The sequence below is a fragment of the Typha latifolia genome, chromosome 6 (genome assembly GCF_019914945.1).
Source record: "Typha latifolia isolate L0001 chromosome 6, TyphaL0001v2, whole genome shotgun sequence".
NCBI lineage: Eukaryota > Viridiplantae > Streptophyta > Magnoliopsida > Poales > Typhaceae > Typha > Typha latifolia.
In genome coordinates this window covers 1,905,825-1,921,730 of record NC_133091.1, presented here as the reverse complement: position 1 = coordinate 1,921,730, position 15,906 = coordinate 1,905,825, and the positions used below count along the sequence as shown (strand labels likewise).

The window sequence follows — 15,906 nt, the reverse complement described above, 5'->3', positions numbered from 1 at the left end:
CAACTATAATCTAAATTCATAATTAAATAATCGCACAATTATTTCGCACTCTTGTAACAAATTTATTAAATATCAATTTCAACATCTGATACAGCGATTATCCTAGAATTATTACTATATTAAATTTATACTTGTTATTATTTTTGCAATAAGTTCATTGTAAATGCTATCATCCTAAGTGGTTTGAGACTTTTTCTTTAAAATAAAATTTCCATCTGGTATTAATAAACAGGAGGTGGTGACACTTGATGCAATGAACAAGGTGGATGATCTCTACTCATGTTACATATTATAAATGCTAGAATTTAATTAAACAAAGTGATCACTAAGGAGAGGCCGGCAAAAACCCAACAAGGGTGCAAATATTTAAATGGAGGGCCTGCATGAAGATCATCATGGCACAGACACATCCAAGTTCCCAAGGTTTTGATCAATTCAAAGCAAATTAAAGAGATTAGCTGCATGCATCCTCATCCCATCTTGGTTTTGTTCAATGTCTCCTCCTGCTTGTTTGAGAGAAGCAACCAAGCATGGCTGCAGTGATTGCTGCCTACTTTCCAAGGGACCATTTACAGAGCTTCATCATTATTAGAAAGAAGAAATAACACACACTCTATCTAAGTGTGTGTGTGTTTGTGTGTTATAATACTTCTTTTTCTTGATTAGATGTAAAGGTAGACCCTGTTTGAATAGAAGAAAAAGGAGAGAAGACAAAATTTATCCTTTGTTTGGATAGAATTTGTAGGAAATAATGTTGGAGGTGCTAAAAAATATAAATATAAAAAATTACGGTTCTTTAACAGTTTAAAAAATAAAAGATAAAAAAAAACATTTCCTGTTTTAATAATTTAAATGTTTAGGCCAAGAAATGATATAAGAATTATTTTATTTAAAGTTTAGAAGGAAGCTATAATTATTTTATTTAGTTGCGGTACTAGAATATAAGTCCATCTCCTAAAATAACAATGATAAAGTGTCTAAACACTTAGCATTAATTATACTAGATTTGATGGTGTTTAGCTATAAGATATGAATAAGTGATCCATAATTTATGGATAAGGGTTATTTATTCTTCAACCAACGAGGTTTTAGAGTAGTTAGTGAAAGGAACTTAATTTAAGTTCACATGTTAGGACTCATCAAAATATCTCAATCTGAAAGTAAAAATAAAAAGGAATCTTAGAATATAAAATAAATAAAAAAAATCCCAGTTTTCTAACAAGAAACTTATTAGTAGTTTATAAGTAGACTATTCTTGGATAGCCTGGTCAAACCACTTTTCTCCCAATTGGGTAAAATGTCTTGATCTAGTGGGCCACATTGGCCTACAAAGTTTAAGCCAAATCATAAACTTTATAATATATAATATATAGATATTATTTCATTAAACATGGGGATGTAGCTCAAATGGTAGAGCGCTCGCTTTGCATGCGAGAGGTACAGGGTTCGATCCCCTGCATCTCCATATTTTAACGAAGTAATATTTATATTTTTGTTTGAATAATTCTCACATAAAAAATGAAAATTAAATGTTGAGTTTTTGACTCTTTTAAATTTATCAAATTCATTTTGAAATCATATTTTAAATATGAGGTTAGATAAGTTATAAAACCGATTAACTTAAAAAGTGACTTTCTAAGTTTAAATTTTATGTGAAAAATTGAAGACTCATTCATGTCTTGTACCACTATCTCAAACTATTTAAGTATTCAAAACTCAATCCAACTCTTTTAGTCATACCATATATAATAAATAGTTGATCTCAAGCAATAATAATAATAATAATAATAATAATAATAATAAATAGTTGTCTTTGGCTCTTTCCACGTTGCTTGGCGATGAACATTTTGTGCTATTTTTTGTCACCAACCCAGTGGTCCATCTCGGTTGGTGAACAGCATCAAATATGTAGTTTTACTCATTTGTACTCCTTAAAACAGAGAGCATACCCACCTGTTTAAAATCACTTAAATAAGAATTAAGTATGAGAAAGGTAAACAAACTTTCCCATGTATTATTTGTCTCTCCTTGCTCCAGAAAAAATAAGAATTATTTGGATTAATTTTTATTGTATCAAATCTGCTCACAAATTATTTTGTCATAAACTAGCTATCAAAAACTTGCTTTTTATTTATGAGAAGAAATAAAAGTTTAGTTTACTAAATCAATTAAAATATTACTAATAGGATGTAAATAATTAAAAAGATTTATGTTGCAGGAGTGTTTTCATATTTAAATCCAGAGATATTAATTGAGAGACACCGTTAAATTTTCATTTCACTCAACAAAAAAGAATTAAAAAAAAATCAACGAAAATATTGTTAAAAACTCTAGATTCAATCAAGAATATTATTAAAGGTCTAGAAGTACCTTCTTTGATAAATAAAAACTATACAAATAAATGCCGAACTTGTAGATATGATTAATGCAACCCGAATTTTATTAACACAGGATTAATTGGCATTTGTTGAAGGCTATCTTGGTAAAATGAGTGCTCTGTTTGTCAACGTTCAACACAAAAGGTTCTAGTAATTATAACCCTCCCCTGGCCTGTTCCTCGTTCAGCTGCTACTAATTTCCTTCCGGATTCCCCTCCAGCAACTCCCAATCCACATCAATCCTTGCCTCAAATCTCTCGACAACCCAATTGGGTTCCTCGTATTCTACTCCGACCTCAAAAATATTTGCTCGAATCGGCTCGAATCCTTTTCGGGAGCCCGCTCGTCGGCCTCCCCGACCCCTCAAAACCTACACTTTTACGCTTTCTTCTGTTCCATCGATTCCTCCGCCATGAACCCGGCAGCCAAATCCTTGTTGGGTCCTCTTCGTCTTGCTTGATTTCGGCGGAAAATGGCGGTTTCGGCCTTCAAATCGACATCCAAGAGAGGTTCTCACGCATCTCCTTCTTCTAGGACGTATTCTTCCTCTTCAAAGCAGCCACCTTTAGATGATTCCGGGAAGAAGATTCCGAGTAGGAGGTCTAGAAGCGTTAGCGCCGCGCCGAGGAGTTATGCCGATCGTTTGCCTGCGGAGCCCAATGTTTCGGAGTACTCGACTACGATGGATAATCCTTTGTTTGGATGCTCGAGTTCGTCGTCGCCTGAATCCGAGAAAAGGGAAGGAATTATTAGAACGGGTACTGATACTTCTAGCTGCAGAACAGGGCGGTCGATGTCGAGGAGCTCGGGTTCCGGGAAGGAGAGCTCGGGCAGCGGCGCTCGGAGAGTATCCGGCCGGAGTTTATCGCGCGGGCCTCATGGGTGTTCGGAGGTTTCGATTTACTATTGTGTTTCATGATTTTGATTCTCTAGTATGAATTATTTGTGGTTGTTTATTCATGCTAGTTTAATTGTTGAATTTAACAGAGTGAGGTAGAATGTGGATACATATCAGCTTCAAGTTTAAGAAGTAAAGAAGTTGGTACCTTTGGATCCAATGGTAGGAAAGCTACTGATGAGTTTGATAAATCAGAGCTAACCAGGAACTTGCAGACATGGACAAGTAGGCACCCAGCATCCGAATTATGGGATACATCTAGCAGTGTAAGTTGAGTTTAGATTAGTTGACTCATATTGAATTGTTGGTGGGAGTTTAGATAGTTGACATTGGCATACTCAATTTACTTGCTTTGAACTTGTTATGTTCAGAGCAATGGGAGGACAGGATTTATAAAAGTTTGGAATACAGGCAAATTTATAGTTCTATATTTCTCAGTTGGTATAATAATGGCCACATCTGGAGCAATATTTATATGTAACTGTACTGATATTTTTGGGTCCGAATGCTTTCTCACCCTGAGGTTATGATTAAACTTATAATTGATCTTTGGTCTTTCAGATCGACCATCAGTCTTCTGATGCTGGAGCAGGAGGAACATATGAAACTGTCCAATCAGAAGTATGCCGTGCTGCTTCTGAGATTAGAGATGATCTTGAGAATGTAAGGCAAAGTTGTTGTCGATAAATTGACTTTTTTTTCTCTTATTATTTTAATTTAGTTTAACTCTAAGATAAATCTAAGTTGCAGTAATTTCAGATTTATATAGCAACCACATTATTTATTGCAGGAACCTACCAAATATAATAGAGAAGGCTTGGCCTGAGCAATGCAAAATAATAAATATTTGCTCATTAACAGAAAGAAAGTGAAATCTTTAAATATTAAAGGGAGCAGAGATATCATTTCCAGTTTTTACTATGAATCCTTTAGTTTCTCCTTTTAGCATCTCTGTACCTTTCATCAGTAAATTCAAGCTTAATGTCTCATGTTCAACCATGAACTTATCCAAATAATAGATACGGTTTTGTTGATTAATAAACTTTTATCTTTTCTTTTCACCTAGTCTTAGAACTATCTTATATTGTGCCAAGTAGGCCTTCCGGAGAAAGAACCACAAAAACATTGCAGTGGAAAATGTAACTGATGTGCCAATTTATTTGAATCCTGGTGCTATTGAGCTAGTATCTGATATCAGAAGGGAGTATGCAGAAAAGCTCGAACAGGTTTTACATTTGATAATCCAAAGACAATTTCTTTGAATTGTAACTTCATTTAGCATTCTGATGAACTTGGAAGTACTCAATATTCAGTCCCAGGAACGTGCACGAGAACTACGGGCAGATCTGGCTGTTGAGGAGCAGCGGGAGAAAGAACTCAGTAGAATACTGAAGGATATTGTACCAGTTCCAAAAAGTTCAGAGACACGTAAAAGTCGGCCAAGAAGAAAGGTGAAGTGGATCTACTTCATTTTTCTTGTTTCACATTTATTTCCTCTTCTACTTTTTGCATGTCATCTTGATACTGATTCTTCTTTGATTTTCTTTGAAATATTGTTGCAGACAAGTATAGAGCGAGTTAAGGTGTCTAGGCGTTTGGAAGAGGAAGCCATTAATTATTTTGAGGAATGTGTGTCAATTTCAACTTTTGATAGTTCTGATCTTTCATCGCTGGAGGAACCACAACCGAGTTCAGTTGTTGGTATCCAACCAATTGGCAGAAATAAAATTTTCCCTAATGAAGGTCCAACATTTTCAGCATCTCACTTCCCCCATGATCCACTTAACCATCATGAGGTTAGTACCTTTATAAGCTAATTAACTCAAATTCCTGCTTCTTGTTTCTAACTTTGTTCTAAATTCTCCGACATTTATGCTGTTCAATTTTATACCACTTTTCATCACTAGGGGTCAGACAATCAAACTCAATGCTCAATTAGCATAGCTGGATCTGATATACCCGGTGGCAGCATCTGCAGTAGTAGTAATGCTTCAGATCTGATAAATGAGAGCATTGACATTGATAATCTTTCTGCGCTTGATATACCAAAGAGTGGAAGACCACATTTCTCTTTCACACATCAACCAGCGGAGGATGTTCAAGTTCATGACATTAGACAATATATAAAGAAATTTGAAAAGAACAGAAGCAAAGAACACATGGGCGATGTGAAAGTAGGATCAAGCTACAGTGCTGATGACTATATTTTGAGCTCAGCTGAAAGCTTGCTTCTCAATAAAGTGATTTTTAAGAACAGAACAGAGTCAGGAGGTCTGCTTGTTTGCGAAGTTCGAATTTTCTGATATGTTGGTCAGACTGTATATTGTTCAAGGTAGATCTCACCTCATAATGTTAATATTTGATACCACAAAGTTCTCTTCTTTCGCCAAATCTTTATGAAAGTAAAGTTTTCTTTTCTTCGGCCTATTGTTCCTTTGTACTTCCTTTTTTTAGAAGACTTTTCCAATTTTAATTCAGCACTCCTCAATATTGTTATGCACTACAGAATAAATATCAAAAAGCTAATGTACCTACAACAGTGCCAAATTACACAGAGTAGGACAAAGGTTGAAGGTAAAATTTTCAGATGTTGGAACGTTATGGATTGTTATTGCAAATATAAACTTAGTTCTATGGATTAAAACCCGAGAAAACGACTACAATCTTCTCTTTTTATGCATCTCTGTGAACTGTTAACAGAAACAGCTGTATGTATGGTTTACAATTTCAAACATGTCTGCAGAATGTTTGCGGGTGGATGTGCATGTGGAGACTTGCAAGAAACTCTTTGGATGCATTTGTGAGGTTGGGTAGAAGGGTTTGGAAAGCCATCATTTTGCTAGCTCTAATTCAGTACTCCAGTAACCTAAACAGAGAATTATATGCAAATGTAGGCCAAAGTAGATGAGAAAGGAGGTTGATTGACAAACCACTTCATCATACTCTGTCAAACTGTTTTGAAGAAGTATATGCTTAAAGGTTATTGGAGTGGAGATAGCCTTCTTCTAAGGTTAGTAGGAAACCACCCACCACTGAGAGGTTGATAGCAATTTGGTACAAAATACTTGATAAATGGAGGTTTTCTTTTTTTGTTTTTTTTGTGTGTGTGTAGAAATTACCACCTTGAATTCAGCCTTATAATTATTTGTAAATTGACTCCTCTTTTATGTGTATTTATATGTATACTCAGAAATTTTCTTCTTTTTTCTTTGACAAAAATTTTCCTACAGAAGATTTATTTGCAAAGTGGGAAGAAAAAAGAAATCAGATGGCATGCTTAGAATATTCCCTAACTAAAGGCGATTTTTTCCATATACATATGTGCAAATAAGGAGGAGATGATTGATAGATTTAAAAATTGGAGGTCGGTTTTTACAATAAACTCAAAAATGTAGGCGGCTATTTGCAAACTTCCCAAAATTAAATTCAGAGAGACTCACGTAACGATGGGTTAACAATCCCACCCTACAAAAGAGTTTTAATCCTAACAGCCCCCCATTCTTCTCCTCTTAACTCTCTCTCTCTCTCTCTCTCTAACTAGAATATTTCTCCATACGTTTGGCAAACCCACTTTTAAGTTGTTAGGCGACCCAATAGAAGAAGAATGGAGTAATAAATCCCACTTCCTCCCTTGAATCCAAGCTCACAACCCCCCTTCTCCCTCTCTTCTATCACAGACCCAGATGAAGAAATCCCCTCCTCCTCCTTCTCCCTCTTCCTCATCCTCTTCCAACTCCTCCTCTTGTCATCTCCTCCACGAGGTCAATCCTAAGCCCAAGCGTTCCAAGAGGGCTACCAATGGCAATGGCAATGCAAAGAGGAGCTCCATCTACAGAGGAGTAACAAGGTAAGCTCCAAACAAAGATGAAGTGGGATTTTTCACTCCGAGCTTCTCTTCTTAAATTTGAAGTGGGTTTCTTGTGCATGTCATGTCACTAGGCATAGATGGACAGGGAGATATGAAGCTCATTTGTGGGACAAACACTGCTGGAACCAAATCCACAACAAGAGAGGAAGACAAGGTTGATACCAAGCTCTAACTTGTAATAAATATTGTTTCTTTCTTGAAGTGGGCTTCTTTTTTATTGCTGACATTACCTTGGGATTTGTCTGGTGATCTGCATGTGGGTGTCTTTTGATGCTTGTTGTCTCTGCTAGTTTACTTGGGTAACTCACTAATCCCTCATTTAATCCTCTTTTCTTATACTTTATCTGCTTAATTAATCTTTTATCAATACGATTGTTATCATGAATGGGCTTTTATAGGAGCTTATGATAGTGAAGAGGCAGCAGCACATACCTATGATCTTGCAGCACTTAAATACTGGGGTCCTGAAACCATCCTTAATTTCCCAGTAAGTTTAGTAGTAATTGTTTTTTTTATCATGTTGATATTTTTACAAGATATGTGTAATTAAAATTTGGCTATTGTGCTAATTAATGTAGTTGGAGAGTTATGCAAAAGAGTATGAGGAGATGCAGAGCATGACAAAGGAGGAGTACTTGGCTTCTCTTAGGCGTAGGAGCAGTGGCTTCTCCAGAGGTGTCTCTAAGTACAGGGGAGTGGCAAGGTTGTAATTAATTACTTCACTAATTAACTTTTTTTAATCTAATTATAGTTGTGGATTAGGAGAATAAATCATAGAAAATATATATTTTTTTTGCAGGCATCACCATAATGGCAGATGGGAAGCAAGGATTGGTCGAGTATTTGGCAACAAATATTTATACTTAGGAACTTTCAGTATGATTCCTTCTTGCCCTTATTATTAACAATGATCATTATAATTTAACTATTAAGCACTTTGATGGAAAAGAAAAGAAAAGAAAAGAAAAATTATTATTATTGAGCGAAAATTAAATTATTTGCAAAAAATTGTTCATGTGCACGTGAGGTACACGTTGGGTATGTTGGCCTCACGTGACTTCCACCACCCTTTGCGCCGCCCAGTGTGCTCCTTTCACGTGCTTTGCTTGGCATAGTTATCTTCTTTCTTTCTTTCTTGTTTTATTTTACAAATTAATCATTTTGTTTTTGCTTTTAACTCCCACATGAGAAAATAATAATTGTAAGCATGTCATTGGCAACAAATCATAAGAACAAAAATTAAATTTTTTTTTCATTTTTAATATTTAAGCTAGAATCTTAACTTTTTATAATTTAGAGAAACTTTATTAGAAACCCTCGACACCCTACTATATAGATATATATCATTTGAAAGTTAATATATAAATTAAAAATAAAAGGGAAATAAGATTTTAAAATCAAATGAGAAGCATTTTAGACATTTTTTTTATTCTCAAAAGTAATCAAAGATATTGTTAGATTAAAGCTATCCCAAGATATTTTTGATGCATTAAAAATAAAATGTACTAGTCGAATGATAAATATATATATGATAGAGTGTGAATGATAACAAAAATAAAATTATATTAATTTTGACAAATTTCTCTACAATTTAATAATTCAAATTCTGCATTAAAATTTCAAATTATTGGCATATTTTATGCAAAACTGGCATCTTCTTTCACTCTGTAGGTACTCAAGAGGAGGCAGCTCAAGCTTATGACCTTGCAGCTATAGAACACAGAGGTCCTAACGCTGTGACTAACTTTGATATCAGCTGTTACATGAACTACTTACAACCTCTCTCTCAAGCCCAGCAAGAGCCAGAGCTACTCCCAAACTCTAATGAACAGCCACAAATAGAGCAACAAACTCCATTTAAAGATCCTACTAATGCTATGGATTACAACAACAATGACTATGGCATTGGAGAAATCCAGTGGAGCCTTTGCATGGATCACGGATTTGATGTCTATCCAATTACTGATATCGAAGTCGGTATCGGTCATTCAAGCGAGCTGCCTGATTTATTCTTCAGCATAGGCTTTGAGAATGACATCGAGGACCTCTTCGAAGGATGTGAACGCAATGAAGGCGAGAAAGGAGGAGGAGGTGGTGGTGGTGGTTGTGATGGTGTATGTGGGGATAGGGAGGACCATGGTAGCATTTAAGTTGATTTGGTTGGACAGGTGGGAAATTTTGAGGATACAGTAGAAGGGTTGGAGATAGCTTCATAATTCAAGACAGTTTCCTATCCTCTTCATATCAGTACTTGATTATAAGTTTGATTACTATTTCATCAACGGACCGGCATTGGCGTCGAACGGTTCTGATTGAACTGCATTTGTTTCCTGATGTGGGCTTTGAGAATGACATGGATGAGCTTTTTAGAAGATTAGATTAAATGAATTCAGGAAGATGGTTGTGAGGTTAGAAGTGAAGCTAAGAACACATTGAAGTTAGTTTGGTGAATAGGTTGGAAAAGAAAAAACCCTAGGGAGGATTGTTTTGGAAGGGGATAGAAAGCTTCTCAATTGTAGACAGCTTTCTAACCTCTCATATCCCACCATACCTATTGGATGTCAGATTTCTTGAGCATTTTTTTTCCCTCAGATGAGTTATACAATTTATAAGCAGATATGTTTCCATCTCGTTTTGTTGCAATTGAAGAATTTTAGTGTGTTAAATAATTTTTCTCGTACAGCATAACCTAGAATTGGACAACTCAATCTTGTTTATAATCCATGAGCTTTCACTTATTAAACAAAAATAATACTCGTTTTGTTGCATTTGTATCTTTCTGTTAACATCTCTCTTTATATCTTGTTCTCTTTTAATTTATTCATTCATACCAAGGAAAGTTGATTTTGTAACAGTAAGGTTTTCATGCTTCAATATTGCAAGGATTTAAACTCACCAACTGAACTCTATCCCAGAAGCATTTTCATGCAACAAAAATTAACTGGGAGATGTGGTACTGAAGTTGCTATTAGTATCTAAGCTTTATTCCGTCTTTCTTTTCCTTTTCAAATTGAAAAGTTAAAAATGAAGAGAAGTTCTTATATATTCAAAATAGAGACAATTTCAAATTCTATAACATACAACACTAGTAATAATTAATTACACCTAGATCAGCACATTTCCATATAAACCCTCTTTTTTTTTTAATTATTTGTGACACTTTCACCACCCTTTAATTATCTAGTATGTGAATATCTAGTATCTTTCACATCTCAATGATGTTAACGAGGAATATCAAATAATCATCTGAGCCTCAAATTTTCTCTTTTTATTTCTTCTAAAATAAATGTAAAATGATCTCTAAAGACCTTAAAATTGATCCCATGATAGTTTTCAAAGAATTATGTTCTAACAAATAACTAATAAAAGAAGTATTCAAAGGTTTTACATCATTAAAGATGCTCAATGTGTTAGAAGAATAAACGAAAATATCTATGTAAAAATGAGCAATAGTTATGGGATCCAAGTATAATTATCACTACTTATAATTGACATTATTTACCCTAAGTGCAAAACATCTTTCTTGATCATTCAAGAGCCTTCACGCTAGATAAGTGCAAAACATCATCCCTATCCAGTTTTGAATTGGATTAATAAAAGATGAGGTCACCAATGCCTGGATCTGATACAAACGAATTTGCATGAACTATGGACAAAAATAAATCAAGTGTAGAGTGAGCTTGATGTGAAACCTGTCGGCTTATACAACCCTCCTCTATGGGGCAGTCTTTTGATGAATAAAAGTAACTTTCCAGAATTTGTCATGCAAAAGTTCTTCACAGCAAAACTACTCCTATACTTGAAAATTTTTGGGGCCTATTGCAAGAGGCACAAACAAAAGAAGGGTTGCCTTGAGAGGGCAAGATATACATATCCACATTACTGAAGAATGTTGCTTTTATGACTCGAGCCCATAACCACCCGGATGCAAGAGGCAAGTCTCGAACCAAACTAACAACCTCATGTTCTTCTATTCATACAAGGAGAACTTTTTACAGGGCTTCCACTTTCTTCGTCAGTGTTCACAAATTGGCAGTTCTAAAAGTAGCACATATAAAGCGAGAAAGGAATTAAAGTATGCACTCTCTTGATGTATAGTCTAATAAAAGCAGAAAATTAATTGATTCATTAAAGGAAGGACAGGCAGACAGATATGAATCAAAGAACATAAAAATCAATGACAATTGGACAAACATTTTTGAGTAAGCTAGCTATTAAACAAAGTTGGAAGAGCTACCTGTTTAGCATTCTATATGCTGGCATGTCTTGTATGCAGGAAGTACCTTCCGATACAAGTTCTTGTTCTAACTGTGTTCGTGTGGATTTCATAACCTCCTACAAAAAGAGCAGTCCAACAATTGATTAGGAAAGATAAATTCAGAAGATCCGAGAAGAACCATAGGCAAAGACAACTGGACATGAGATTGAGGATATTAACATTAAATTCCATGTAAGTCGCTCGTTTCGCAAGCCAATGCACATCCAGCATCTGAAAGGCCACGCAGTAGAGGTTATCAAATGCCATTTCATCACTTCCAAGAAGTTCAACAAAGCGAGCTCCAGTTCTAGAAGTTATTTTTCCTGTGATCAAGGTCACATTAATTAGCTCTGATCTAGCAAGGCACATCTACAAATTCCTGTTGTACAATATATTGGTGTACCTGTCTGCAGATCCAACATTTGTGTCAACATATACGATATGTTAACCCCAGCTGCAGCAAATGGGTACTCCCATTCAGCCCTCTTTCCATCTTTTTTGTTTAACAGTCTGTGGAAAGAAGTCTGCAAGGAAAGAGCATAAAGCTCGAAGAATGACCTAAGATATCTCCAGTTTAAGGAAATTCAAGAGGTCAAAAACAAATTGATAAATTATCAACAATGAAAGGGAAGTTACTGGATAATTTTTGGCAAAGAAGATTAAGTTCTCCAAAGATATGAATCCACCACCTCTGAAAGAAAATAGTTGACAAAAAAGCAGAGTCAACATGCTGGTTCACATGGTATTCACAAAATATTGCCATGACCAAGACTACAGCCAAAGGAGCACACCTAAAATCAGTCGATGGGTCAGATCCTTGCCAGCCCATTTCCTTCCATAAATCTGATTTAAGAGGAGGGATTTCTCGATCAGGATAAGCCAACCTCCAAAGTTTTTTCAGGGCATCCTGCGATACCATAATCTCAGTGCCAAGTTGACTTTTATAATCACCTTGGTTTCAGTGAAGACCATAAATATGAAGAAATATGCAAAAGTTGTACTTTGCATGAGTACATCTTATTTCTACATGAGAACAAACACTCATGAACCTTGGTAAACTAAATAGTTATTCGGTCTAGAACGAGAGAGGACCTGGTGATCAACAGAAGAGCCATCAAATGTGACCTCCACTCTCCTTCTTAAGTGTTTCAATCTTTCTTCCTAGGAGATAAAGAGTAGAAAACTATCAGTCAACAATAGTAATATGTATATGTGATGTGATCAACATACTTCTATCAGCTAACAATAGTAATATCTAATATGTATTGTGATAAAAACACTTCAAATGTTGAATCTTTGTAAAAATATTCAATTCAGAGGACAGAAACTGAGGCATTTACTATTTAACACAGCATGGTTTTAACTTTTAATAGTTAGAAGGACAACGGAGTTGACATAGAATGACTATTCTCCACCTTCTAGGAAACAATGTAGAGGGGAAAGATAAAAGATGAACAGAATAATAATTTATGTTCTTTCATATGCTACACAATGTATGCTCCAACAGAAATGGTTTTACCCATCTCTTGGTTGTGGAGTAAAGGATAGAATAACCACAATAGAGAGGGACATGAAAAGAACAGAGACAAAGAGTACCATAGCTAAGTAAAATTGATGGAAGTCATAGCACAATTAAGATGCTCCAAAACGTCATGTTATGTTAGGCATGCATACTAATGGGCATTTAAATGGTTGCTGATCATCCATTATCAATTACAACAGCCATTTTACAACAGAAATAATAGCCATCATAATTAAGGAGAAAGAAGGTTGGCATTTGGTTTATTACAGCTGTATATATAGGTATCCCTAAAAATTTACTTCCAAATATCTCTAAAACATTAAAAATATGTTGTAAAGGTTGTAGTAGGTGCATAAAGGAAAGCAAAAAGCTTGAGTAGCATAGCAATGAGAACAGAACAGAGAAAATCTAACCATAGCGTGTATTTGGCAAAAATATCATATTAGCATTACATAATGAACTTACCAAGACCTTGACATTTGACTGAAAGTATCAAATAAGTATTTTCACTTCTATTAATATCAAATAAAGGATACCAACAAACTCAGAAAACCAATTTAGATTTTAGAGAAAGTAGCTGCGACTGGTCAATGAAATTAAAACAGAACTTTGGTTAAAACTGCATCTTCTAGTAACTATTACCTGTATGGGACTAAGATAAATCGGCAATCTCTTTACATCTTGGGCACTACAATTGACATAAGAACTTGAGAAAAACTTTCTTATGAATGACCCAAAGCCAATGAAGATATTAGCTGCAATGATGAAAATGTTATCAAAATTGTTAACATCAAGTTTACAAATACTAAAGGATGATACATACCATTCCTATTCCTAGCCTTTGTTAATAGCAAAAATAAATATTCTTTAATTTACAAGATCAATAATTTTCAGGCAGAAATCCTTTTCCTTATTACTGTACAGATAGTTGGCAATTTGATGTAATCTAAGATATAAAATCCTAACACAAAGGAAATTGAATGGAGGAACAAGCCATTAAATATTATCCTAGTTTAAGCAACGATAGGAAGTTCTTGTTATGTATATCTAGAGCTTGCAGACAGAAGAACAAAGCATTTCGTACTTCAGAATAGGTCACTCCTAGTAAGTCCTGGTGCAGTCAATATTGGCAAATAACATTATTTTACACTCATCTCTTACCACTCAGAAAGGAAAAGTAAAACATCATACTTTACATTAACAACATCTCGTAAATTATGTGTTATAATGGAACTCAGTGGAAACTGAATGACAACTTGGTTAATCACTTAACCCTATTAAATACACATCACACATATGACATAGTTTTGCCTAACATAATAGCATTCACAAATAGACATGCCCATGTGCCTTGGAGACAATGCAGTTATCTTAACACGAGATAGTCTTATAAACAGCTTATGAGTGACGGAAATTCTTGATCATTACCTATCTTTCTTGCTGATTGGGCAACATAACTCCATAAAAGATGTGCCCATTGAATGCACTCCCGCTTTTTGCCATCCCAGAAATCCGAACGTCTTTTAGGATCATATCTCTGTGAACAAAATGCACCAATGACATATAACAATGCTGGGATTCCAAGAAAAAGTATACTTTTAAGGATGCTATGCTAACCTTAGAGTGATTTTCATCAGAATCACTTCTTAGAAGAGGCTCTCTGAGAGCGTCAGCTTCTGATATAGATGTCCTCATAATCTCTTCTTTTCTTTTGTCAGTGTCAGCATTGTTGGGCCGCTTCTTGATAGCTCTAATGGCCATGATTCAAGTCTACTTGACTTCATCAATCACACTCTCTGAGGAAGTAAATAAAAACCCAAAAGCGTCGTTAAGATTAAAATCATTGTTATTTTGATAACTAGATAATCAAAACAGTCTAATGGTAGAATATTCAGAACGGACTATCTATGTAATTTCTTAGCTTAAATCTAAGAGTATAGTTATCTGCAACAGCTACCATATATCCAAAGAAAGAGTGATTTAGAGAGAGGGCATTCTATTCCATTCCAAAAACACTCAAATTTGCGATCTAACTTCAACAGCATTGTAGTTGCATACAAATTTGTCTACAAACATCATAAAATTTCCTCTTTAGCGATTATTTTAACATTTAAATTCTCTGAAGAGTTTTGAAAACAGATATACAAAAACTATTTCGGAATTGGGACTAACCAAACTTTATCCCTCCAAATTTTCCCCCACCAATGTTCAGGTAATTCTTAACAATTTAATAAAATACGCTACTAATGTACTAAATCTGCTCCTAAATCCGTGGATCCAACGCAAGTAGAATAAAAACAGAAAGGAAAAAAAAATGTAAAATACAAGGCTGCAGAGAGATCGTAGGATTCAGATGTAGCTCCACTTACGCGAGAGCGATCGTTTGGAAATGGCAGGCCTTCAGATCCATCGCCGACCTTCGAGCCGTCGCCTCGGTGGTTTCACTTTATAGTCAGTCCGTGCCCGGGTAGAATTAGAGAAAAGATGGGTAGCAATAACACAAGGTGGCCTGACTAATAATAGAGATAGGTTTCTTTTTCGAAAAGAACAAATTTCTATAAAAAAATTTATATCGAATAAATTCACCATTTCTTAATTATATAAACTGGTTGCTAATTCAGACGTTTGTTTGATAATTATATTGCTATAATTGTTACTATGCAGAAATGATATGTATTGTTTTTGAAACGACTATTTTTTTTTAAAGAAATAATAGGGAGAATAAATTGGTGAGAATACTTTAATCCTCTCCTTTTCTCCTATCAATAAATTTCTTCTTTCCTTATAATTCAAAATTATAAAGAAAATGGGAGCTCTGAGTAATTTGGGCTCTAACTAACCAAACTAAATTGAGCTAAGATTCTAGCCCGTGTTCGGCTCGAACTCGAAGTGAGCTTATCTTGAGTTCACTCCACGGCCCATGGGCTTACTAGAGCTATATCGTCCCAACTCAACTAGCTCAAATATTGCAATAGCCTAATA

At 35.0% G+C, this 15,906-nt stretch overlaps 3 protein-coding genes and 1 non-coding gene across 4 annotated transcripts; 3 read left to right on the top strand and 1 right to left on the bottom strand.

The window, feature by feature from the left end:
* Positions 1 to 1,392: 1,392 nt before the first annotated feature.
* On the top strand, positions 1,393 to 1,465 carry TRNAA-UGC (transfer RNA alanine (anticodon UGC)). The gene has a single exon. It is a non-coding gene; the product is annotated as a tRNA-Ala (tRNA).
* A 1,094-nt stretch (positions 1,466 to 2,559) lies between these two features.
* Positions 2,560 to 6,449, top strand: LOC140791570 (uncharacterized). Its single transcript, XM_073142212.1, has 8 exons — positions 2,560 to 3,270; positions 3,366 to 3,542; positions 3,838 to 3,939; positions 4,374 to 4,502; positions 4,590 to 4,727; positions 4,839 to 5,072; positions 5,184 to 5,608; positions 6,020 to 6,449. Exons 1-7 carry the CDS (start codon positions 2,851 to 2,853, stop codon positions 5,577 to 5,579), a joined length of 1,596 nt encoding a protein of 531 aa, XP_072998313.1. The 5' UTR covers positions 2,560 to 2,850; the 3' UTR covers positions 5,580 to 5,608; positions 6,020 to 6,449.
* A 291-nt stretch (positions 6,450 to 6,740) lies between these two features.
* On the top strand, positions 6,741 to 9,832 carry LOC140790953 (ethylene-responsive transcription factor WRI1-like). The gene is made up of 7 exons (XM_073141274.1): positions 6,741 to 7,123; positions 7,216 to 7,298; positions 7,435 to 7,443; positions 7,543 to 7,631; positions 7,723 to 7,847; positions 7,944 to 8,020; positions 8,816 to 9,832. The coding sequence occupies exons 1-7, from the start codon at positions 6,960 to 6,962 to the stop codon at positions 9,292 to 9,294; spliced, it is 1,026 nt and encodes a 341-aa protein (XP_072997375.1). The 5' UTR covers positions 6,741 to 6,959; the 3' UTR covers positions 9,295 to 9,832.
* A 971-nt stretch (positions 9,833 to 10,803) lies between these two features.
* Positions 10,804 to 15,420, bottom strand: LOC140790585 (uncharacterized). The gene is made up of 11 exons (XM_073140717.1): positions 15,294 to 15,420; positions 14,542 to 14,720; positions 14,353 to 14,461; positions 13,567 to 13,679; positions 12,495 to 12,563; positions 12,194 to 12,309; positions 12,039 to 12,093; positions 11,806 to 11,926; positions 11,583 to 11,725; positions 11,382 to 11,479; positions 10,804 to 11,182 (listed from the first exon to the last, which is right to left on the bottom strand). Exons 2-11 carry the CDS (start codon positions 14,683 to 14,685, stop codon positions 11,167 to 11,169), a joined length of 984 nt encoding a protein of 327 aa, XP_072996818.1. The 5' UTR covers positions 14,686 to 14,720; positions 15,294 to 15,420; the 3' UTR covers positions 10,804 to 11,166.
* Between the last annotated feature and the right edge of the window lie 486 nt (positions 15,421 to 15,906).